This window comes from Mustela nigripes, chromosome 9 (genome assembly GCF_022355385.1).
Source record: "Mustela nigripes isolate SB6536 chromosome 9, MUSNIG.SB6536, whole genome shotgun sequence".
NCBI classification, from domain to species: Eukaryota; Metazoa; Chordata; class Mammalia; order Carnivora; family Mustelidae; genus Mustela; species Mustela nigripes.
In genome coordinates, this window is record NC_081565.1 from 19,378,990 (window position 1) to 19,404,369 (window position 25,380).

Below are 25,380 nucleotides of genomic sequence, written 5' to 3' on the forward strand. Positions count from 1 at the left end.
AGAGTGTATGTGTGTGCATGAGTTGGGGGGAGAGGCAGAGGGAGAGGGAGAAGCAGGCTCCCTGCTCAGCAGGATGTGGGGCTCTATCCCAGGATCCTGGGATCATGACCTGAGCCGAAGGCAGATGTTTAACGACTGAGGCAGCAAGGCCCCTCAAGTCCCCTGTCTTGAAAGGGGAGAAATTGCACCTACTTTCTAGGTTCTTGTAGGGGTGGAATTCAAGTCTGTGGCATATGTCCAGTGTTGGTGTAGAGCTGGCACAGAGCAGGTGCTCAGGGAATGGAAGCTGCTGTGGAAATCATCATCATTACTCCTGCTGTTATTTGCTACGGCTCCAGGAAGCCGGGGCTCAGACAGGGAACTCTGGAGATAGGATGCCTGAGTTCTCGTCTGGGCTGTGCCTTTAGACCCTCCCCCCTACCAACCGCTATGGTCTCTGCTCCGTTGTTTCTTCTTTCTGAGCCTCCGTTTTCACCTGCGAGGAAGGGGCCCCATGGGGCTCACGCTGCTGGCTCCTGGAGCAGGAGGTCCAGGCCGCTGACCCGGCAGGAAAGGCAACAGGCTGCTCCTCTCCTCTCTTGGGTCTTGGGGGAGCCGGTCTGGGGCCTGAAGCCCGAGCTGGGCTGCCTCCGGCCTGGGTTGTATTTGGCCGGCGCCTTCTCTGAAACAGCCGCCCTGACCCCTTGGGACCACTGACCCCAGGCAGGACACTGCAAGGGATCGATCAGACCCGGCCTCAGGGCCCTGATTGGTTCAGGCTGAGCAGGGCAAATACCAAGGTCGCCTACAAGCTCCTGGCCCCCTCCCCAGCCTCAGTTCACAACTGCCGTGGGCAGAGAGGCCTTGTGTCCTCTGTCCTCAGCCTGAGCCTGCGAGCGACTCTCAAGGCAGAAGAGCCCAGAACCATGTGGAGTCTCAGGGCTGTGTTTCTGCTGCTGACTGCCTGCCTGGCCGTGAGTGCCAGTCCCGTGGTGACACCGCCTGATGACATCCAAGTGCAAGAGAACTTCGACATCTCTCGGGTAAGGCTGGCCTCTCTGGCAGCAATGGCTTTATGGGGGGCAGCGGGGGGCAGGTCTCCTGATCTGGAACTCAGGGCTGGGTCCCTCGGGGCCCTCCTGCTCAGATCATCCGGGGTTTGCTGAAGTTATGATGCTATGCACCTGCCGTTCCGGGGGCCCCTTGTCTGACGATCTCACGATCTCACATGTGAACCTGCCCTCCGGGACTCAGGGGGCTCCTCACCTTCCACTACAGATTACAGGCCCCCCTCCCCCCAGAAGTCTCCTGTAGCCACCTCACAGTGCTTAACTTCTGTGACTTCCTGCCCCCTGCTCCCCGCCAGCCCTTCAACTCTCGGCTGCTCCCTTCTCCCCATAGCCCGTTACCATCCTGGGTGCTCTGCCCTGCAGGCCTGGCTGTGGACAGAGATCCCGGGTGGCACAGGGCAGAAGTGGGATACTGGGGAGAAAAGAAGCAGGACAGAGATGGGGTTGGTGGGATTAAGAGGGCTGGGCAGGCGGTGTGTGCAGGAACCCCAGGACCACCTTCCAGTTCCTGCTCTATCCCCAATCACTGGGTGACCTTGAACAGGACCTCGCCCACACGGGGCTCAGTCTCCACATCCGTATAAGGGGCTCTCAGACCCTTCTAGCTGTGGATTTTGTTTATGCTCAGAGACAAGCAGGGGTTGTGGGTGGAGGGGCATTGTTGAGGGGGGTCCTGCGGTGATCTGGGATGGTAAAGGGTTAGAGGCTCACTGACTGGTTCCCCAGGATATGAGGGCTTAGTCACCTCTCTGCTGTGTGGCCAGAAAGGGTAGCAGGATTGTCCTCAGAAAGTTCAAGGAGGGGAGATCCTTTCTAGCACGGAGCTATGGGCTGCCTGCGAGGTACTGAGCTCCCTGTCCCTGGAAGGGTGAAAGACAGTTGAAGGTGACCTTCAACCTTAGGGCTTTGGGCCTCATGCAATGGAGCTGCACAGATCTGTACCTAAGCAGAGTACGGCCCTCCACGGAGCGCGGTGGGACCCCCTCTGCTCCTTCCCCTCCTAGGCTTGCTGTAAGGAGGTCTGTCCTTCCTTGAAACTGCGTGGCCTCTGGTTAGCTCTCTGACATTACAGCTTCTCATTGAGAGGAGGGAGGGAGGGAGGAATGGGAACAGGCGTCTGGCAAATCATCTTTGCGGCCCGAGGCAAACCCAGATCCTCAGAGCTTGTGGCTGCCTCCTAGATCTACGGGAAGTGGTTTCACGTGGCTATGGGCTCCACCTGCCCATGGCTGAAGAAGTTCATGGACAGGATGTCTATGAGCACGCTGGTGCTGGGCGAGGGGGTGACAGACGCGGAGATCAGCATGACCAGCACACGTTGGCGGTAAGTGAGGGGATGGGGTGGGAGGGACAAGAGGCCAAGGCACACCTGTCACCCCCGCCTAGCTTTGGTCACCACCCTGTCCTGGAGAGTTGAGCTGTCTCCTCCCAGCGGAGACCTTGCCTCTGAGCTCCAGGTCCCTCCAGCAGGACACGCCTTTTGTACTGTCCCATCAGCACCACTGGGCCACGCCCCGATACATGCCTATTTCGGAACCTGCTGTCGATCCTTGGATGTCCCTTAGCTCAGGGCCCGTCCAGGCCCCAGGACCTGACCCTGAAACCTGGGCGGGAGGCAGGTGCTGAGACTCCTCTCTCTGCTGCCACAAGCCATTCAGTCCACCATCAGGCCCTGTCCTTTCTCTTCCTAAATCCCTTCATGCTGTCTGCCTCTCCATTCTGTACCGTCCCTGCCCTGGCCCAGGCCACCTGCCTCTCTTTCCTGGCTCTCTACAGCAGCCTGCCTACACTTCTCCCCACCTCTAATCTCAAATCTTTTACCCAGCAAACAAAAGATCTCTGGAAAACTCAAGTCTGCTTAAACCTTTCCATAGCATCCTGTGGCCCTTGGGAATAAAATTCTGATCACCTCCCAGGCCCCTCCCAGCACTCACCAGCTACTCTGTGACCCACCCAAGTAGACCTTTCTGTTCCTGGAACCTTCTACCGTTTCACCCCTGATGTTCCGTCTACTGGGAAAACCTCTCCCCATCTCCCTGGGCTAATTCCTATAGACCCTCGAAGACTCAGGTTCTATGTCACTTTGTCCAGGAAGCCCTCCCTGACTAACTTCTCCCCCCACCCCCAAGGTTCAGGTTACATGCCTTCCTTTCTGCTCTTGGAGCACCTCAGTCTTCTCCCTACATGGCACATATGATGCACTGACTGCATCTGTCTCTGGCCTGCCCCTGGGCCCCGCTCAGCTATAAGGTCTGTGAGCAGACAGAGTCCCTCTTGCCCGCCTCTGTATCCTCAGCAGGTAGCACAGGGCCTAGCACATAGATGTAGCTTGATAAATGTTCATAAGGTAATTAGCAGTCATTGTAACAACAGCTGGTATGTTCATAGTGCTTGCTGGAAGCTGTTTAATAGTATCCCGTTGGACCCTCACAACCGCCATGTAAGGAAGGCTTCATGAGCCCCATTTCACAGATGAGGGAACTGGGGCCAGAGGGATGTAGGGTAATAAACACGTCAAAGCACTCACTCATCACCCTCCCCTCCCCTCCCCGTGCTGATGTGCAGATTTGGGGAAGGAAGCTGATGTTTAGTGCTGGCTTTGGCAAGAGGATGGCACGGACGTCCCTTTTTTCTCTGTCCCTCTGTTCCTTTACACGTGAACTGGTCCCCTAGGACTGGTATGAGGCTTAAGACATTTGAGAGTGTTACTTTCCAAATTACAAAAAAAAGTGGAAATGACCCTGGGGGAGAGTGGGTGTCAGGACCTCGGTCTCTCCCAGTGGTTACCTTTCTTCTGGTTTGTCCACCTCCAGGAGAGGCACCTGTGAGGAGATCTCCGGGGCTTATGAGAAAACCAGCACCAACGGAAAGTTCCTCTACCGTAAACCCAGTAAGTTGAGTAGGAGGGTTCCCTGCGGTTCTGCCCTTGGCGGAAAAGACCTCAGCACGTCTTATGCTCTGTTTCTGCGTCGGCTCTCTGCGTCCCTAAAGGCCCCTCCCATGTTTCTGAGATGTTCTCTCGGCTTCCTTCTCCTTTCCTCCCTCGCTCTCTCCTCCTCTCTCGTGCACTCACGGACATCCAGGACGAAAGGGATGTGGCTGCATTCTGAGGATAGCATGAAGGTTTCGTCAGCCCTGACGGTAGGCCTCTGCAGTCAGCTGAGAAGAATTTGCTAAGCATCTACCATGTACAGTGTGCACGGGGCTGAGTGGCAGAGAGAGAGACTTGGACGTGAATTTGTTCATTCGTCCAGCAAATGGTTATCGAATATGCTGTGTTGAATAATCGCATTAGTGGTTGAACATATGAATGTTTGGGTAGATGGATGGTTAGATAAAAAGGTGAGTGAATCAAGCAGCAAGTGATTGGTCCATGAATGTAGATACGGACGGCAGGTAAGTGAGTTAGTCATCGGACAGATCAATTGATAGATTAATGGATGGAGGGAGAAAAGAGGGTAGAAAGGAAGGAAAGAAGGAAAAAGGGAAGGAAATAGATGGATTTATGGTTTGATGTATGGAGAGGATGGATGTATGGAATGACAGTGGATGAATTAATGAATATACAGAGGAGACAGACGGATAGACAGAAGGCTGGATGGATAGATGATGTGTGGGGGAACAGGTGAAGGACCTCAGGCCAGAAGAGCCTTCTGACCGCTGAGCCCTTTGGCTTCTTGCATTGCCCATGCAGAATGGAACATCACCATGGAGTCCTACGTGGTCCACACCAACTATGATGAGTATGCCATCCTTCTGACCAAGAAATTCAGCCACCGCCACGGGCCTACCATCACCGCCAAGCTCTATGGTAATGGCCTGGAGCTAGATAAGCCTGTGGGAGTAGGGGGTGGGAAGGAGGGCCATGATTTAGGGACAGTGGAGTGGGGAGGAGTTGGGAGCTTTGCTTTATCCTTCTGAGAAAACTCCAGCTGTGGGGAAGGTGGAAACATTTACTCTTCCTGGAGGAGGCAGAGCTCAGTCTTCTTCTCAGGTGGAATCCTCTTTTGGTCTTTTAAGATTCTAGGCCTAGAGAATTCCAGAGCTTTCAGGCCCTTAACCAGCGGACAGAGCCATGTGTGGGGATTTGGGGGACATGGGTGGGAGCCCTGGGAGGGACACCTCTTCCTCTTGTGGGAGCCAATCTTTCCATAGTGTTTTGAAGAGATCGCATTGGGCTGATGGTTTTCAACTTCTCAATGAAAATCCCTGTGCACCATAATCTCAGGCCTTGCCAGTCCAGGTACCCGTGGTTCTAGGCGTCTTTTCTGCTTCCACTACAGGGCGACAGCCGCATCTTCGAGAAAGCCTGCTGGAGGAGTTCCGGGAGGTCGCCTTGGGTGTGGGCATCCCCGAGGACTCCATCTTCACAATGGCTGACAAAGGTAAATGCAGCCCCAACCCCCGTCACAGTTCTGCCCCCTCCTCATCCTTCACAGCCCTCCGAGAACGTCTTCCCGTCCCCTGGGTGCTTCCCGAAACCCTCGGAGGTAAGTAGGGTTATAGTTCCCCCAGCACCCATCTTACAGAGGAGGCAGCCCGAGCCCCCGTATTTGCTCCAGGTCACACAGCATATACCCGGGAGAGCAGAGACCGGATCCAGTTCAGAGTCCCCCCTAGTGCCACCTGTTTCAGTAAGGTTATATCCAGAACCCATGGGCACGTCTTAGGAGGCAGTTCAGTGCTGGACAGGATTTCACGTGCAGCTGGAGGACTTCTGGCTACTTGTTTTCCTTATCTAAAATGGGGACTAATAATGCCTCCTTTAGACATCATCGTGAGGAGTCACCGAAATAGCATTTAAATATGGCAGTGCTGTGCCTGGTGTCTGCCAAGGGCTCGGTGGAGGTGAGCCGTTGCCGCTGGTGTCTTGGTGCCCGCGGCAGTGACGGCGCGGCCACCAGCCTGTCGCTTTGCCAGTCATGACCTTCAGCACGCCATGTGTGGGGAACCATTCTTGAAGTGGGAAGATGCCCGAGACCGGCCCCAGCTCGTGCCCGCCTGGCACACACAGTTAGCATGATGAAAGAAACAGAGTGCTCTTCTTACTCACCTCTTTCTCCCATCCTGACCTAGGTGAGTGTGTCCCCGGGGAGCAGGAACCGGAGCCCACTCCGCACACGGTGAGCACCTCTTTTTCCCACTTTGTCCCCACGCGCCTGATTCTGCTGCCCTCACTCAGGTCCTGCAGGGGTGGGTGGGTGGGGTCACTGAGAGAGGTGGAGAGAAGGCAGGGCTAGGCACAGGGCTTTGAAGTCAGACCCCCCCAGGGCTCAACCCTAGATCTACCATCTGGACCAGTTGCAGTTCCATTCCTCTTCTGTGAAATGGGGTAGTTACCCTTACCTTCCATGTGCTAGAATTCAGGGACATGTTGGAAAAGTTCTTAGCGCCGTACCGCCCACAACCAGCAGAATACTCGAGTAGGATAAAGTCAGTTGATCTCTTAAAAAAAAACTATAAACCTGAGAGCAAGCAGATTCTCAACCAGCTCACCTCTCCCTATTCTGCCTTTTGATTTTTGGGGGCTTCCTTACTCTTCTCATTTATTTTCCTGCCTTTACCATATTGATTAAGCTTTCTTCATTTTTTTCTGTGATTATTTGGAAATTATATATCCTAATTTATCCTATTGTTGTGTGTGTGTATATATAGGTATATGGGTGTGTATATTTCTATATGTAGATGTATATTTTTATGTATACATTTTCAAGGCTATGTTTCTAAGCAAATACATATCCTAAAAATATCAGAAACAGGTTTGAAAATTAAAAAAAAAATACCAGAAATTTAAAAATAAAAAAAGTGTCCCTATTCCTATATAGAATTAATACTGTTAACCTATTACTTATTTGTGCCTGTATTTTTAAAGAAAAATTACCACTGATTTTATAAAAGTAACATATGCTCATTATAAAGAACTAAAACTAGAAAGTAAAAAAGTTTTAAAACTACATAAAAAAAAAAAGCCACCACCCCAAAACTACCAGCATTCCCATTATCCCAGGAATCGTGACACGCCCACATGTGGAGAGGAGGAGGATGTAAGGAATGTTAGATGGAGAGTTGCACAGATTAGGGCTTCGTGTTACTAAACGGTATTACATCAGAGATGCTGTTTCTAGGTCTTTAAAGCACTTAGTGTCATTTGAATTAAAAAAAAGTGGGTGGGCTTCTCGAACTTTCAAATAAGCGTCTGCCGCCATCTTTCCCAGGCATGGCATAGGAGTTCTGTAGTCTCCACGCTCTCTCCTAGTGAATGTAACCACTCTGCTTCTCCATGCCCGAGTCAGTGATTTCTGTCAATCTCTTCATTAGTGCCCCTTGTTCACCAAGTGGTGTTTTCACGGAGGGTTCTGGGCGTTTTAATCCCTGAATTCGTCCCTGTTTGAGAAAGCCTGCCCCTTTTCTTCACACTGAGTGGTATTTTGCTTGGGCATCAGTCTTGGGTCATGTTGCCATTTCCTCAGAACATTGTTTGCACTGCTACATTGTTCTTGAGCACTAATTATGGCTCTGGTATAGCCTGAGGCCAGTCTGGTATTTCTTCTCCTTGTAAGCAATTTGTTTCTTGTGCCCAGATGCCTGGACAGACTTTATCCTTGAAGATGGCTACATCTTTTTCTTTTCTTTCTCTCTCTGCTTCTTCTCTCTCCTTCCTTTCCTTTCCCTCCTTCCTTTTTTTTTTTTTTTTTTTAAATGTAGGCTCTAAGCCCAATGTGGGGCTTGAACTCATGACCCTGAGATCAAGAGTAGCATGTTCTACTGACTGAGCCAACCAGGCGCCCTGCAGTTGGCATTCTAACTAGGATAGGTCATGGTGCTGAGCATTCCATATCGGAGGTTTCTGGGATACACTGTGTTCTCTCCATCCACAGCTTTCCGTCTTTCCATTTTTGGGGACTCTCTTCTACTAGATGGAATTCATCTTCCAGTCCCGTTTTGGGTTTTGCTACCTCGGGAACCCTTGCTCTTTCGTCCTGGAGCATCTTTTTGTCTTTCACACGTGGCAGGCATTCTTATGTTGTTTTTGCCAGCATTCACTGGGATTCTCATCTGTCTCTTGTAGGACAGTCATTCCATGTCACAGCGTCTGTTCTGTTCCTTTGGCGGTTTCTCAGTAGCTCTGAACGTATGTTGTCTTGGTTCTCAACTTGTTTATCTAGGCCCTCCCTGGGTTCTCTCTCTTCATCTTATTCTGTTATTTACCATTTTGTCTTTGAGTCTTATTTTAATAAGTACCTATTTTCGTGAAGTAATTCTGCTGCTTGAGGCCACTGAGGAATGTCCTTTGGCTTGCTGAGTTATATTCTCTCCCAAGTTGGTGTCGTAGGTGGGGTTTCCTAGATCCACACCTGTGGAAGGGAAGGGACAAAGGGAGGATTGAGCAGAAGCAGCAGAGCTGTGATGTGGTCCTGATGCCTCAGCCAGCCCTGGGAGCGTTCTAGAACTGGGAGGGCCCTTTGGAGTTGTCCCATGAGGGCCCCAAGGCGGGGGCCTTACCACCCTTACGTTGCTCAGTCTGGCGAGGAAGCACCACCTCGAGTGAGAGGGGTCCTGCTGGCTGAGGCAGGTTCCAACAGAGCTGATGGATCAGGCTGGAAATGTGACTCCATTCCTAAGGGGACATTTAGGCAGTTCATGACCAGGGCCCACCACAGCCAGGCCCTGTTTCTGGTTCAGGCTAGTTACTCCTTCATTTCAGACATGGGTCTGGATAGTCCCTGTACCATTTCTTTACCTTTTCTTCTTGCTCCTGCCTCATCAGTTTTTGCCTGTCTGTTCTGATATAATTCAGTCCTTGACCCTTTCTTTCCCCACTAAAACTGAGCCGAGTGCCCAAATGTAGTCTAAAGTCTGGGTGTTTTATGTTCCATCTACTTTACTGAAATTCAGGGAAAGGGTCAGAAGGAAGTAGTGGCAGAAGAGCTTTCCTCAGGTGCGCCATCTTGGTTGGAATACCCTTGCTTGCTTTCTCTTTTGAAGAACTTCTTAATGTCCTGTGTGGGGTTCGTTCCCCCTGGTCGGGGCAGTGACGTCCATTTGTCAACACCCCCGGTGCATCAGATCATGTAGCCCCAAAACATTCACCTAGAACGAGTCGGCCGCTGGTCTGTTTTCCCCTTTCCTTCCCAGAAGCCATCTTCACTCCTCCTCTGTCAGAAGAGGAAAAAAGATAGGGTCCCTCAGTTTCCTTCTCTCAGGATTTGGGAGTCTTAGGGAGAAGTATCAGAAATTTGATGACTTGGGAATTAGAGGGCAGAGTTAGGAACTGACCCTCCTCTTCGGCTCCAAAATACTTGATTTCTTTCCTTCATCAACAGTTTTACTTTTTGCTTTAAACTGTGCCCCTTTCCACGACTGAGTGACGCTGATGGACATGTGGAAATCGGTATTCTGAATTCACTTTTTGCTGTTAGGAATTGGAGAAGGCAACTGGAAATGAATTTTCAATTTGACATCTTAATCCAGATCCTGACGGATCTGTATTTCTTTATCAGCATCAAGAATGAAGCCGTATGGGACGCCTGGGTGGCTCAGTTGGTTAAGCAGCTGCCTTCGGCTCAGGTCATGATCCCAGCGTCCTGGGATCGAGTCCCACATCGGGCTCCTTGCTCAGCAGGGAGCCTGCTTCTCCCTCTGCCTCTGCCTGCCATTCTGTCTGCCTGTGCTTGCTCTCTCCCCGCCTCTCTCTCTGATAAATAAATAAAATTAAAAAAAAAAAAAAAAAAAGAATGAAGCCGTAACTAGTGACTCCCCTTGCAGAAAAGAGAAATGGAACACACTTCCACTTCTTCCTTCCAGGCTTCCCACATCCCCGCCTTTGTGGATGTAATCCCAGATTGATGTTTATATTTTCCACCTTTTGAGAATTAAGTTGTATGAGCTTTGTAACAATCATTTAACCTCAACTCCCTATTTGATTGGCTTTAGTTTCTATCATCTTTTCTTTGCTATCACATCACCTGTTTTCCTGCACTTAGATTCCCTTCTCAATCAGTGGGGATTTTTTTTTTTTTTAAGATTCTGAGTAATTTCTACATCTTCGTGGGGCTGAAATTCACAACCCCCATGTTCTACCAACTAAGCCCCCTGCCAGGTGCCCTGGGATATTTCTGGAAGTAGTTTTTTTTTTTCTGGATAAACACACAGGTGGAAAACTACCAGACCCTCGCATGAGTGAAATGCCTGCCTGTGTTTAGACATGGTCAACAGCTTGGATGAGTGCAGCATCCCGGGGTTACCTCTGCCCTCTTACAACCCTCAGAGGCTGCTTTACGGCCTGTCCCTTAATGCTGTTTACTCCAAGGGCCACTGGGCTCTCTACCCTTGTCTCTAGGGAATGTCTAGGTGGGGGCTCTTCACTCATTCTGCCTCATCTGATCCCTACTTATAATTAGCCAATTCAAGTCATCATTCAATGCAGCAAAGTTTTCTTTTGTTATTTCTATACTAACTGCCTCTCCTTCTAGAATTCCTACTATGAATTTATTTCTTAGAATCACTAACCTGCGGTGTAGTATCTCTTCTGGGTTGTTAAATTCATCAGAATCCTTTCCAGGTCCAGTAACTTTCTCCTCCTTTCATTCTGTTCATTTCCATAATGGGCAGCCCTGTGATACCGATGCGCTGTCAGCTTGAGTGTCACCGACGGTTTCAGTTTCCTCCTGGTTCCTGCCTTCGTCCTCTGTGTGGTGGAGCTACTTCTCCGGCTCTGTAGGCCCCTCCCAAGCAGCGGCGTTGTGCACAGTGCGCCGTGATTTTTCCCTTTCCCTTCGTGCTCCCCAAGGCACGCCCAAGTGCAACCAGCTTGACAGCAGCCTTTACTTGTACCTTAAAAGGGGAAGGGCCGCGGTGAAGGTTAGCACAGGTGTGCTTGTTCAGAGTCCGGATGGACTCTCCCGGACTCTGGTCCGGATGGAGAGGGACCCTGGAAGGCTGCGTGCTGCTGGCTCTCGCGACCTGGGACCCCGCCGCAGTGGGCTGTGCGCTCCTGGAGGCTCTCGCCAGCATTCGGCATCCTGCCCCGCTCTTCAGCCTCTGGCGCCGCAGCTAGAGGTGTTAGGGGCAGTCTCAAGGTCCCTTCTCCATCCTCTCTATGTAGCTTTTCCTTTGCAAGGAGCTAAGGATGATGGTCTGGTCCGCCCTTCCTGCCAATCCGTCCCACCTGTTCACCGCCGGGTAGCAATGCCCTCAGGTTTCCGGCACAGCAATGCTGCCTTTCCCTGGCAATTCAGATAGATGCCCCCCTACCCATTATTTTATTCCTTTGGACATTTCAGCCAGAATTTGGACACAGGGGTATTGTCACACTTCACAGTTCTGAGTTTCCTTTCAGACTAGAAACCTCTCTTGTGATGCCCGTTCTGGGATGGAGGTTGATGCTTCGGGGAAGACAGTCCGTTAACCATTGTAGTTACCGTGCTCTGTCTACACCCTGATTCCCCGAGTGTTTATACACTCCAGGGGTACAGGTGAACAGTGGAGGCAAAATCCCCGCAACAGCTTGTCTCCCTCTCCCCCCGCAGAGAGCCCGGCGGGCTGTGCTGCCCCAGGAGGAAGAAGGATCGGGGACCGGGCAACTGGTAATGGACTTCCACAAGAAGGAAGGTAACGGCCACTCACCTCCCCACTGGCTTCTGTCACACTCCAGAGAGGAAGGGCCCGTGGGGGGCTCACCTTGCCCTCATCACCACAGTCTCTTATTTGTCTGCTGGGCAAGGACTGGAACTAGAAAAGCCGAGTCAGGCCCCCTCAGAACTCGTAGGTCCAGGAGGAGTGAGTTCCGGCCCTGTCTGCAGCACTGTGTGGCCTCCCAGCCTCGGTTTCCCCCTCTCTGTGGCTGGCACAACAGCTGGCCACGCTCTCCATCAGGGCTTTTTTTTTTTTTAAAGATTTTATTTATTTATTTATTTGACAGACAGAGATCACAAGTAGGCAGAGATGCAGGCAGAGAGAGAGAGGAGGAAGCAGGCTCCCCACAGAGCAGAAAGCCCGATGTGGGGCTCGATCCCAGGACCCTGGGATCACGACCCGAGCCGAAGGCAGAGGCTTTAACCTACTGAGCCACCCAGGCGCCCCTCCATCAGGGCTTTTCTGGGAGCACGTTGGAGAAGGACGGGAGCACGCTGTGTGTAGCTGTGTTTGCAACGGACTCCCCACCTTGCCCCCCAAACACTGAGCCCTGCTGCACCCTGTGGGGGTACTGGGGTCACGGAAACAAACCCTCATCTTTTTGGAACTTGTGGTCCAGTAGAGGAAGGTTAGCTAAAGGGTTGGGGGAGCCCAGGAGGGAGGGGTCAGGGGATCAAGGAGTCCTTCCTGGATGAAAGGAAGCTTCATCCTGCTTTGTCCAGGCATCCAGGTAGGGCTCTCTGCAGGACGGCGCTTCAGGGGCCAGAGCGAGGGGAGCACAGGCACAGGGGCAGGACTTCAGAGAGAAGGTCCAGCTGGCTGGCCAGGGAGCTGGTGGATGAATGCCTCATTGGCTGCTGTTACCACAGTCTCGGGACGGACTAGACCAACATGGGGGAGCTGGGGTGGGGTCTGGGGGCCGCTGCGGTGCAGAGCGGAATAGGCACGGACTCCGGAGTCCAGCAGACTCATCGTTTTGAATCTCAGGGCTGTGTGACCCCAGGCAAGTCACTTTATCTATCACAGCTCATTTCCTTGTCTTCCTCACAGCGCAGCGGGGAGAACTAGGTGACAGGGCACCCGGTAAGCATCTGGCCTGGTGACAGGCACACGGAAAGTACTCAGTCCGTGCTACCATTCTGCCCCTCCCCAGACTCCTGCCAGCTGGGCCGTGCGGAAGGCCCTTGCCTGGGGATGGTCACGAGGTTTTTCTATAACGGCTCCTCCATGGCCTGCGAGACCTTCCAGTATGGCGGCTGCCTGGGCAACAAGAACAACTTCGCCTCGGAGAAGGAGTGTCTGCAGACCTGCCGGACCGTGGGTGAGCGTGGGCCCCGCGCCGCAGCGCACGCCGCAGCCCCCGGCCCGTGCTCCCAGCAGGCTACCCGCAAGGTGGATGGGGAGCAGGGTGGGGATGTGCCTGCGGTGGTTTCCCAGGACAGGTTTCCTGAGGTCACAGGAGCCATGGCCTGGGACTGGGGGATACGGGCCGGCCACTGGCTGGCGTGGGCTCCAGGTTCCCGGGGCTGGAGGGGCCCGGTGCTCTCTAGGAGCAGGTACCCTGGTTCGGGCCCATCGCTGGGGGTCTTGAGGGTCAGCTGAGAGTCAGCGTTGCTCACACTCCGCACCTGCCCCCGCCTCGCAGCGGCCTGCAGTCTCCCCATCGTCCCCGGCCCCTGCCGAGGCTACCACGAGCTCTGGGCATTTGACGCTGCCCAGGGGAAGTGCGTCCCCTTCATCTACGGGGGCTGCCAAGGCAACGGCAACAAGTTCTACTCGGAGAAGGAGTGCAAGGAGTACTGCGGGGTCCCCGGCAATGGTAGGTGGCCCCGTGGTGGGGGGGCCCTGAGGTGCAGGTGGGGGAGCCTTGGGAGGAGGTGGGGATCTGGAGAGGCAGTTCTGGACCCTAGCAGGTGACCAGCCCACGCCCCTCCTCGGGCCTGTCGCCCATCTGTAGAATGGGGCTAAGCCCTGGGCCCTCCCCCAGCTGGGATGCTGCAGCGGGGAGGCACTGGCCAGACCCGGGCACCTGCCTGAGCCGGGTCCCAAATCTGGTGGAGCCACCTCCAGGCTGGCCACGTTGGGCGAGTGCCAGCTTGAGCCTTGGCTTTTACTTTTGTAAAGTGGGACAGAGAACCCACTTGGCCGACCTCACAGCACCTTGTGCACTTTGGACTCGGCTGATGGCAGCTGTGACCAATGCTGAGGGTGAGGCAGTGATGCCAACAGTTGTGGCATTGCGGGGGAAAAGCAACCATCTGACCCCCGTGCCTTAAAGGGCACTTAGAGTCAATGAAAAGAGGCTAAAGCCCAGACTGTTTTGCGGAATGTGCTTTGGAGATACCAAGTCGTTCCGCAAGCGGCGGTTTCTGACCCAAGCTCAGGTCCAAACCAGCCCAAGCTGCCTTCCCTCATTCACGAGGCGTCCCCATCCCTGGACCGTTCCCATCCCTGGACCCCAGGGGCTCCCCACACCTACTCCCTGAGCTTCTCTGTGTCCTCAGGGGACAAGGAGCTGCTGCATTTATTCAACTGACGGGGCCACCGGATGACAGGGAGGCTACGGGCTGCTGCGTGTCCCAGGGGCCGGGTTCAAAATAAAAACCAACCTGTAGAGTCCTGAAGTTCCATGTCGTGACTGTTCATTGTCCTCATGTGTTTAACGAGGTAGCAGGGATGGGGGAGACCAAGCTGGGGGTCGGGGGGCCGGAGTAACCCCATCTTCCCCCAGAAATGAAAAAATCTGTACTGGAAATAGAACAGTCCTTGGTATGTGAAATTGGCTCCACAAATTACGAGACCTTAATCATATTGCTGTTTACTCCACAGTAGTACAAAATGGGACTGTTTGTTTTATTAAAGCCAGAAAAGAGGAAGAGAGAAAAACCTCTGGGTACTTACTTCTGGGAGAGGCCTAACCGGGTCATCAGCTACCCAGGGTCGAAGAGAGGACTGTGCCCTCATGTGCCCAGGCCCCGGGCTGGTCACAGCCACTGACCCACCCTGCCTGCAGCAGTCTGTGTCCTGGGGCCACCAATACTTACTCCAACGTCCTACCTTGGTCACAGCCCTGTCCCAGCACCAGCTGCCAGGGGATGAAAAGCCTCAGGCGGTTTCCCTACAAGGCTCTCAAGATCCCATCTCCTGGGAGCATCACTCTGGCCCTTTGCCCCATCAGAAGAATGTCACTGACCTTCACATGGCGTCTGGGACTGGCAAGGCACCGGAGCCAGGCCAGAAGCCCTCAGCCTGGCCTGGCTTGTCCTCCCTTGAGAAAGAAAATAGGCAGGCTGTCCATGGTGGTTTGGCCTCAGAACATGACTCCAGGAGCTTCCAACTGGGACACACAGGATTTATAAGCAATTGATTTACAAATCCCTCTTGCTGGGTCCATTTATCCAGAGCGCAGAGAGGTTTTGCAGGATAACCCCCCGGTTTTGTGTCCTCTGAAGTGGCGAGGCAAGCCGGCACACCTCTTCTCTGCAGGGTGACCCGTGTGCTGAGGGCTGGCACCTAATTCAGTCAAGGGCCCCTCTCAGGCCATTAGCCTGTTTGCTTATGACACTCCTAAGGAAGGAGGGAGGGAAGGACAGAGGATGAATCCAGAGGTTAAGCATTTGGGCACTAGAAAGCTTTGCAGCTTCCTTGGCCAGAACAGAGAGCAAGCCCCTGCTTCTCCCTAAAGTCCTAAGCTTGGAGTTTCCCAGTTCCTCCCGAGAGGACTGTCGGGAGGGGACAGTGTGCGGTCATGGCCAGGACTCTCTGGGTAGGAGTGGGTGGGGACACAGGTGACTATTCAGGGAGACGAGACAAGCTCTCCGCCTGAACAAAGGTCACCATGCCCTACGTCCATACTGTGCCTTTCGGATCAGGGCTGGCCACCTATGGTGCTCTGAAGGGGAATATTCAGAAGGGCACTGATGGACAAACGCCTCAAGCACAGACAGCAAGCCTCAGGCGGGAAGCAGCTGCAGTTGGAGACGGAATGCTAGCTTCTAAGGTATTTTTCACAGTTCTGAACTCACCATTTAAAAATGGGTCTTCCATTAAAAAAAAATCTAATGATTCTCCTGAAATACATGCCAGCAGCCGTGGGACAGCAGCCCGCAGGCCACAGGGCAGGGCTGAGGGGAGAAGGTTCCTCTGGCCGGGGGCTCCCCTGCGGTTCCCTAGCTGGCCTGTTGCCTCGTCAGGTCCCAGAGACGGACAGGCGGGGTTGAAGCACGTCTGTGCCCCGGAGTCCGGAGCCCGCGCCACTCACCCCTGCAGGCCCCAGAATCCTTCTGTTGAAGCTGCCCTGAATGAAGACTCAGCTTGGTTTTCAAGGATCCTTACCTGAAATCCTCTCTTCAAGATACTGGTCACATTTGGTACAAAATCAATGTGGCTGCTTTAGTAACAACACGTACCCCTCTTTTTAAAAACCCAGAGGCTGGCCCTTTGGCTGCATGAAGGCTCCAGGCCATGCCCTTGGCCTTCTGGGACTTCGATGTTGGGGCTTGGGGGAGGACTCTTAGAGCTACAGGAGGCTCCTGACTTGTTTCAGACGGCGTGGCAACTCCTCGATGAAACGTCAGTCAACCGCTCTGGGCCATGTCCCCGGGGTACTCGTCACAGGAAACTCCCAAAGGATGGTCCTGAGGACATGGCTCACGCCCTGTGGGAGGGGGTCCAGCTCGGCAGCCTGTTGAGATGCTCCACATGCGACCTGGTGGGATTTGTCCAGCCAATCCATGCAATATCCTCTTCGGGGACTGCACCCCACCGTCTGGTTGAGGCTGGGAGAAAGCACAACAGACTTTCGACAGCAGCACCCCTGCGCCCTTCCGGCCCACTCAGACCGCTGCTCACCTTCTGGGGCCTCCCCTCTCCTTCGACCTGCCCTCAGCTTGACTCGAAGCACGGATGTGCATGCCGGGGGGTGCGAGACTCCGGGTAAGACTGAGCTGAAGTCCACCCAGGCTGGAACCCCAGAGCTCACTGTGGAGGGCACAGATTTTTAACATGTTAAGAGCCACAGATGTCATCAGGAATCTGGCAAAGCCACACCCTTCCCTAGATGGAAGAGGATACAACACAGTCACACAGGTCACCCAAGGTTGCTGAGGACAGGGCCACCAGAGGCAAGAGGCATAGCAGTGGCCACAAGGCAAATGTGGCTGTGTCCTGGAGACACCGGACATGTAGGACACAGATTAAGTTCATCCTCCTTCCATGGGACAAGGGTCCCTAAGCAAGGCCCACAGGGGCCCTAGCACTGATCTCACACGGGCTGAGCCGACTCTGGGTCTGGACCTGTCCACTCAGCTGAGGAGACGATATGCCCGACCTCACCTTGTCCCCTCAGCACAGACTCCACCCAACTCTGTCGTGCCCAGTGGTCCTGCCTCTCGCCCGTTTCTATTCCCCCGTGCCGCGATCCTCACTGGATGACATGGCCCAACGCCAAACCCAAGAAATAAGACCACACACCGCCATCGTCCTAAAGGTCGTTTTATTGTAAAACCATAAATACAACACTGACATGAAATCATTTAAGTAACTGATCCTCTCTAACCATTAAAAGGATGTCTTTTTGCCTTGGCATCAACCAACTGGGAAATAATGTTGCAAGAATTCGGGGGATGGGGGGTGAATTCTGGGCTAGGGCTTTTGGCGATTTAAGGAACCAAGTGGAACCTTCCTCTTCTTCCTGGGAATGTCCCACTTTCGGACAAGAACAGACAGGTAAAAACAGCAACATTTAAACAGCTCAGTTTTAAATTTTATTACTCTGTAAAAATCTTTTTTTTTCCTTTTTTTTTTTTTTTTTTCTGTTCCTTTCCTCCATTTGACATCAGAAAAAGTTTTAAACATCACGAAACTGATTTGGCTGTAAATGGAGATACGGTACCAAAACAAAGTGAAACGAAAAAACCCAAAGGACAAACAGAAAACCCTAAATAAACCCTCAAGTTTGGTCTCGGGGGTTTACAGATCACAAGAACTGTCAACTCAACCCCCATGCAACGTGACTCCTTGGAGAGCCGCCGGAGCCACACCGACGACACGGGAGACCGCAAACAACGTCTTTTGTTAATTAACACAGCAAGGGTGACACTAGGTAACTTTTTTTTTTTAAATACAGTACATGGTACACAGGGCCCCAAGAGGGCCCCTGCATGAACCCCTCGTGAAGACTGGAGCCAAGCACTGGCTGTTTATAAAAATATTGTGTTGCTACAAAAGTATAAATTAATGCTACCGGTATTAAGAAATATTAAACACATAAAACTTATAAGGATTAAGAAAAATATTCATTAATACCTGTAGAAAACTCTGGCCTAAAAAAGATATTTTTTTTGTGTTTGTTTTTTTGTAAATTTTTTTTTGTATTTTTTTTTTTTAAGATGACTTGAGTTTCTTGCACTCGGAGAGAGACACAGTCAGATGTGCCTATGGTATTGCCTAGAACATCTTCAACTACTGAGAAAGGATGGGGGTTGGAGGGTGCACGCACGTGGTTACTGAGCGGGGCGTGGGCAGGAAGGGGCACCAAGGCTTTCTGAAGATTTACCTGATGTGAAAGAATCACCGACGTGAAGTTTGCAGGGGGAAAAGAAAAAGGATCAGAACACAAATGAAAAATAATTTACGCTTTTTAAAAAATATCTCTGCTTCGGGTGGTTGTACAAAATGATTTCCTGATGCTTGAGATCTGAATGGCCCCGGACGCACTGCCCAGCAGGTCCCCTCTCTCCCGGTTGGCGAGTCCCAGCCGCACACCAGTCCACGAGCTGGCTCACCACCCGAGGAACCCGGCCACCCTGGCTGGGCGGGAGGGAGGGCCCTGGGCAGGGACCGGCTGGCACCTGGGCTGTGGGAGGAGGCTTCCCTCCGGCTGGTCTCGGCCAACTGGACGTCAGGAAGCGCCACAGGGATCCCAGGCCCCTGAGGTTGTGGACAAGGCTGGGCTGTGCCCCTTTAAGGAACTTTGGTTCGAAGAGTCAAGGTGCCCAGTGGGGACGCACAGGTGGGTAGGACCCGTGGGTCCCGATGCTGACACCCGACTGCAGACCTACCCAACCCTTCTCTGGACAGGAGTTGGGTCTCAGAAGCAACACCCGTGGCGGCGGCGGGGACGTGAATACAGTGAACAGTGACCCCGGGATCTTCACCCTCATCAAAGCGGAAGGAGGTGCCTCTTCTCCCAGAAACCACAGGGCCTCCTCCGGGGAAAGGCAGGCCTCTACTGACCACGACCCTCAAACCCAAATGAGAGAGGAAGAAAAACAAAACGGCGACAACAAAATCCTCCAGAAAACCCTGAAGAGGGAACCCAGGAGGGAAACATAAGAGGAAAAACACCGTATCATTGGTTCACCATAACTGGCCTAGCAAACATGAGCCACAGTGAAGAGAGGGGCAGGCCCAGCTGGAGCTGGGGGCTGGGGCAGGGCCGGCAGGGCTGAGCCCGGAGCCCCCGCCTACCGTCTCCAGGGAACAGCCTGGGCCAGACTCCGCCTCGCCGTTCTAACCAGCAGCCTTTCCAGGAGCTCCCCGTCAGGTACATCACAGGAAAATGGGCGTTGCCACCATTCTCAAGGCCAAGGGCAAAGCTATGAACTCACCCCAGCTCAGCCGGGCAGGAGGCGGCTGCTCACCACACCACACCCCGTGTGCCTCCTCTTCCCGTCTTTGCGAGCGCGTCCATCCTGGTGACAACATCCAGGCACCGTCCCCTTCCCGGCTGTTGCTAACGGGACCTTCCTCCGCCATCCGCAACCCAGCTTCACTCCGAACCTTTCTTGGGAATGTCTGGCCCCCGAGAGTGTGCGCCGTATCCCTGATGTCTCTCCAGGTGGCCCCTCGCTGAGGAGTCTAGTCCCAGACCGGGCAGCAGCAGGTGGCCTCAGCCGAGCACAGGGGACCCCCGAAGGCCGAGGCTCAGCTTCACAGTGGAAAACACGCCTTGCCGAGTTCTTCCCTGGTGTTTCTTCAAAGTGCAGGAAATAAAAGAGGAAACTCAAGGGGAGACACTTGCTAGCTTACGAACCAGGTGTAAAAACAAAGTCCTTCCTTGGACCGTCCTCTCCTGACCAGGAAACCTTTGTACCCTTTTCCCATCAAGAGCCAAAGCCTGAACTCAAAGCCCAAGACTGTCGGGGGGCACGTGCTCGGGGATCTGGCAGCAGCTTTGCTCACGAGGCCCTTCCGTTTTGTTTTCCGGTTTCTGACCACTATCTGAGGCCTGGCTGGTGGGCCCAGGCACCGGGAGGGAGAACGGTGTTGGGACCGGAGCATCCGCGCCCGGGCCACTCCGATCGACCACGCATGAGGCTGCAGTCCTTGGCCTGGGCTTGGTGGTGAAGCCGGTGGACATCAGATGAGCGGAGGACACCCTGCAGGATGGAGGCGTGCTCTCTCTCTGGGATCCACATGTGTCAAAACCAGACCACTTCCGTCTCGGGAATCGCATGGCTTGAGTCAAGTTGTGTCCAAGTTCAGCAGACGACCACACTGAGCTGCCAAAAACATGACTGAGATGGCCCTATTGCCTGGCCTGCCAGCAACCAACGGCCTGTGGTAGGAAGTCCCATAGTGGTCACAGAATGTGGGGAACCGAAGACAAAATCCTTCGCAAGGTTGGTGCCAGGGGAGGAGCAGGGAGACGAACTGGAAGAGTCTACCCTCAATCCTTTGGCTAAACTAGAATTTGGATAAGGTGGATATTGCTGGAAATGAGGGGCCAGTGGCTGGACCTGTGAGATCTTTGGGTTTTCCTAAGCTGTTCACTGCAGCAAGATTCGCACTACGGGAACCACATGCATGAGGCAGGAGACCGAAGGGGCACCTTGATACAGCCATTCCTGTTGGTGACATCTTTTGGGGGAAACCAGCGGCTGCAAGAGACAAAGGACTACCTGCCACCTTGTTACCGAATCCGGATGAGGCAGCCCCAGGAGACAGCTTTCAGAGCGACTAGTAGCATCTCTCCTAAACCTACAGAGCGAGCCAAGCCCAAAGGGTTGAAAGGAGGTGGGAAGTTAGAACAGAACGAGGGTGACACGTATGACTCGACACTTACAGTGTAGCTAACTAGACTTACACAGACTTTCATTCTGGAGGACAGACAGCCTCGTGTTCTGAAGAGAATGTGGAGTGCTCTGAATGAGTCTCTGGGTTTGGTCTCTGATGGCTCTGCGAGGAAGAGAAATGTCTGGCCCGGTAATGGGGCAACACAGAACAGCTCTACTCTCAGGACGGGATGGTGGGCTCCAGGGCTCTGTTCCCACCAAACACACAAAGCTCTGATCCTCCATGTGTGGTGGGAAGTGCCAAGTCGTGGACCCTTCCGCAGCAGCCTCACAGCTACCTTCTGGAACGTCCCCAAAAATCAGATCAAAAAGTTCCCTGCTGCTCCCACACTCTCTCGAGCGACATGAGGTGACTGTCCAGTGCAAATGGAGGCTCTTCTAGTGGTGTGACCCCGGCTGGAAATGTGGGGAAATGCCTAGAACTTCTCCAGGAGAGGCAACGGCGCACTGGTTCCTGAGACCACCGCTTGCTGGAGCGAAGGTGTGAACGGCCTGTTGTGATGCATTTCAGTCTGTCCAAGACTTGGAGGGAAAAGCTGGGTTAGTTCTCATGAGGTGACGTGAGCAGGCCTGGCCCCCAGGGACACTGTTCTGGTCTAAGATTGATCCTAAGCCTTCTCGAGTTTTTGGACCAACTTGACTTCCCCATCTGCTCACGGACCTGGGGAGGGACCTGTTGTACAGTGCTTTTTGGAATCGAGGTATCTCACTGCTAAGTAATGCTTTATTACCAGGAAAGGAGGGAGCGGACTTGGTCAACCCTCAAGATGGTGAAACATGCCTTTGCAAAGAGCCCTCTGTGAGGGTGGTCATTCTTAGCCTGAAGCCCTCAGTGTAACTATCTATCCCACTAGCCATGGCCACTAGGGGCCAGAGGCCACCAGCGCATTACTCGTGGGAGGGCTGGGGCGGGGGTGGAGTGTGGACCCTGACAGAACCACCTCCTGGGAGGGCAAAGGGGCCAAGCTCTTGGCACCTGGACTGAGCGTGTAGAACCTAAACTGCTCACAGAGAGAAAATCCATCTTTCACAGCCTCATGTTAAATGTGGCCTGATGCCACTGTGCCCTCCATACATCAACCGTTTGGCCACCAAGGCACCAAGCTCAACTACTGTCCTGGCAGAAGGGCCGGGGTTCATGGAGGGGGAAGACCCCCTCCCCCAGGCCTGGGGCAATGGAACCCAGAGGAACCCCATGGGGCCCCAGGGAGGGGGGAGGGGCTGTGGGTCTGAGGTGCTACGGAGGTGAATGTGGAGGGACTCGGGAGTCCCCGCTGAGCTGGAAGTGTCAGTGACGTGGCGAGTAGTGTAATGCACTCTGGGTACAGAAGTCAGACATTCGTGGTACCAGACACAGCAAACCGGGAGGGCGGGTCTTCCGCGTACATTCACGAGCACGCCTAAGCCACACGCTTCGCTATGGCTTCCCCCGAACCCCACGTCCGTGAAACCTGTGACTCCAGCCCCACTCCTGGTTTCCAAACAGCAACGCCAAGTTCGTGGTCTTGGCCGTTCGAATACATGAACATGGGACGGTAGAGGGAGGGCTAATAAAAACCTTAGGCTACTGAAGGTACCACTGAGATGAGCTAGTTTACAGTGTGATTGGAGGAACAAAAAGGGCAACTGAAAAAAACAAAACCAAAAACACCTCCAAAACATAAGTTACAGACATTCAGTGCCTCCTAGCAGAGTCTAAAATCAAATTTGAGGGAGGGGGAAAAAAAAAAGGTAAAAACTGCTAAAATGTTAGGGAAAAAAAATTGAGTGGAGACAGTATCTATACTTCTTTAAAAAATGTCTTTTTTTTTTTCTATCTTATATTAAAAAGCAAAAAGTCAGTTTTATATTCTTAAACTCTCCTTTCCTGATTTGGGGAGATAGATAGGTGTGTTTCTAAGGCGGCTGCCCCGGGACCCACCCCCCAACACGGGGAGGAAGCTCGGCGGCAGCAGCTCAATGCCCTGAAGGTGAACGAGAACACAGTCCAGTGCAGACACTGTCCGTCTGATGCGGTTTGGAGAATCCATGGCAGAGCAGCCGGGGTGGGAGGTGGGTGGGGAAGCGGTGTGGTCAGGAGGGCCGGGGGGAGGGGGAGAGGGGCAGGAGGGAAGCCATGGGGGCAAGGACAGAGAACGTCAAGTCACTTCAGATCGCAGCTGCCTGAACATTTTACGACATCAGCCTTCTACCAGTCTGCACACCTGAACACGGAGTCTTTGCAGCCCCTCACGGAGAAAGGGTGAAGCGCCTTCCCTCTTTCCCACATAGCTTTCCTGACACACCCAGCTTAATGCACAGGCGCCCGCGAGCAGGCGTGTGTGCACGCACCAGGGTTGTGTGTGTGTGTGTGTGTGCACGCGTGCACGAGGCTGTGGGGAGGCTGCGCGGGCGAGCACAGCACCCCCCTACCCCGGGCTGCACACCCGCGGCGCACGCGCTCGGACGCGTGCGCACGCCACATGCACACGCACGCTGAAAAAGCACTTAAGTTTCCAGGGGGGCGTTTATAATGAGGTCCACAGTGTTTAGAACTTAAATTCCTTTTTCTTTGCGACAGTGTTGTGTGTGTGTGTATGTGGTTTTCTTTTTCCTAACGTTTCTCTTCTCTTTCTCTTGTCTTCCTTGTCAGCGTCCCGAAGTCTTAAAGCATGTTGGATTTCAGAAACATGAGTTTGTTCATGTCTTCCGGACTGAGCAGCCGCCTCCTTTTGATCAGAAGTGCTTGCTCACACATATTTACACACCCGCTCCTGGCCCCCACGGCCGGAACCGCGAGCAGCCAGAAGGCCAGTTTGGCGAGTTTCGTGTGCTTTTGGGTCACGCACGACCAGTACTGGAAGAGATCGGGGGTGGCCTGGAAGAGGGGCTCCTGCAGGTAATCGTACACCTCGTTCTTCCCCAGCCGATCGTCCTCCTGAGCCACGGGGTGTTCGCCCGCGGTGGAGCGGGGCTTCTTGGCGGTGGGCTCAAAGTCGGCCTCCTCGGCCCAGGACTCCTTCACCTCGTTGATGAGCTCGCACACCTTGCCGATGATCTCCTCGTGCTGGTAGGGCGGCACAGGCCTCAGCTTCTGCTGCGGGTCCAGGATCATGGCCACCTTGTGTGCCGGGTGCACCTTGAAGTTCTCCTTGAGGGCCTCCAGGAAGAGGTGGCACAGCTTGCTAACGGTGCCTGCGTCGTTAGCCTTGGCCGTGAACAACTTCTCCAGCCGGACATAGGTGGGCAGCACGAGCTGCAGGGTGGGCTGGCTCTCGTTGCTCAGCTCGATGACCGCCTGCTTAACGGGTGTCAGGATGGCCGCCAGGTTGCTGAGCAGGTGCTTGTTGAGGCTCTGGATCAGGTTCATCTTCTTGGCGCGGCTGTAGAACTCGCAGATCTGCTCGTAGCGCTCGTGCACCAGCAGCAGCGAGTCGGTGACTGAGTTCCAGCAGGGCGGCGGCGAGGTCTCCTCCAGAGACCCGAAGGTCTCCTTGGCCAGGCCCGTGGAGCCCGCCAGGTCCTCGCACACGTTGAGCAGCTCGATGACCTCATGCATGCTGCGGGCCTGCAGCGTCCGCTTGCTCAGGACACTCTGTACCACTGAGTTCAAGGCACAGGCTGAGCAGCGAAGGCACATGCCGGCCTTGGAGAAGGCCGACGCACTCACCCGGCAGTCTGTCACGTACACCGTCCTGATCTCCGACATCACGAACTCTGACAGCACGTTCTGCACCCAGTGGTGCACCAGGTCACCGCTGTCACGGATGTCCGCGCCCTTGACGCCCAGCACGTAGCTCTTGATGTGGTTGCCCTCGGCCTGGTAGGCCGTGAGGATGTAGCACGAGTCGGGGCCGACGCTCTGTGAGTGGCAGGTGACGCCGATGCCCAGGCAGGCGTTGCTGCCCAGGGCGCACGTCACCTTCACCTTCACCTGGTTGTACATGCGCGGCAGGTGCTTTAGTGCCAGTGTGTTGAAGTTGCCCAGGATCTCCGTGACCGAGAAGGCCCCATAGCGGGCACCGCTGTCCACCAGCGTCTGGGCCAGCTTCAGGAACTCCTTCCCGCTCACCACGCTCAGTGCACCCAGGTCGGCGCACATGACCCGCAGCAGGCGCTCTGCAATGTTCTGCCGCTCCTTCTCGGGGATCACGCTGTTGGGTGTCAGGCCACTGGTTATGGCTGGTGGAGGACACAAAGAGAGATGTTATTAAACCTGGCAGGACCCTCTGTCCCTAGTGCTCAAGCACCTAGTATTAGGAACTGTGAGGAGGTTTCACCTTGCACACCGTGAGCCTCAGAGGAGTAACGTTCTGGGATTGACTAGTAATGCCTGCCATGAGCACGGGAAGAGAATACAGTGGGACGTGTGCAACATACTTGCTGCACGCGTCATTCACCTAGCCTCTTGAAGCCAACTAGTCTAACTTCTTCAATATAGGAATTGCCCCTAAGAAAGGAATCTCTAAAACAAATGAGGCCACAGCATCAGCAGGAAAGAGCAGCCTACAGAAGTTGCAGACAGTGGATTCCAGTTGTGACTCTATGACTAAATACATGCGCTCTGACCACAAAAAAGTCACCTCCTCTCCCCAGGCTTCCTTCTGCCTGTGCAGTGAGATCAGAATTTCCACGGGTGA

The 25,380-nt window shown here is 53.8% G+C and overlaps 2 protein-coding genes across 13 annotated transcripts in view; one reads left to right on the forward strand and one right to left on the reverse strand.

Annotated features, from left to right (window-relative positions):
* The first annotated feature begins 802 nt into the window (after positions 1–802).
* Positions 803–14,308, forward strand: AMBP (alpha-1-microglobulin/bikunin precursor). Its single transcript, XM_059410997.1, has 10 exons — positions 803–1,022; positions 2,231–2,373; positions 3,863–3,939; positions 4,744–4,860; positions 5,333–5,434; positions 6,126–6,172; positions 11,579–11,660; positions 12,838–13,005; positions 13,330–13,503; positions 14,189–14,308. The coding sequence occupies exons 1-10, from the start codon at positions 906–908 to the stop codon at positions 14,218–14,220; spliced, it is 1,059 nt and encodes a 352-aa protein (XP_059266980.1). The 5' UTR covers positions 803–905; the 3' UTR covers positions 14,221–14,308.
* Positions 14,309–17,161: 2,853 nt separating this feature from the next.
* Positions 17,162–25,380, reverse strand: part of ZNF618 (zinc finger protein 618) — a 183,286-nt gene continuing 175,067 nt past the window's right edge. For all 12 annotated transcript variants that reach the window (XM_059410993.1, XM_059410989.1, XM_059410988.1 and 9 more), the window contains one exon: positions 17,162–24,922. In XM_059410993.1, coding sequence (XP_059266976.1) covers positions 23,406–24,922 — 1,517 coding nt within the window. In that variant the 3' untranslated portion in view covers positions 17,162–23,405. The remainder of the gene's footprint in view (positions 24,923–25,380) is intronic.

Bases quoted from the DNA above. Each gene is read 5' to 3' on its own strand.
- AMBP (XM_059410997.1), top strand. From the start codon at position 906: ATGTGGAGTCTCAGGGCTGTGTTTCTGCTGCTGACTGCCTGCCTGGCC. The intron at 4,861-5,332 runs GTAATGGCCTGG...CTTCCACTACAG, and splicing joins CATCACCGCCAAGCTCTATG to GGCGACAGCCGCATCTTCGA. The intron at 13,006-13,329 runs GTGAGCGTGGGC...CCCGCCTCGCAG, and splicing joins GCAGACCTGCCGGACCGTGG to CGGCCTGCAGTCTCCCCATC.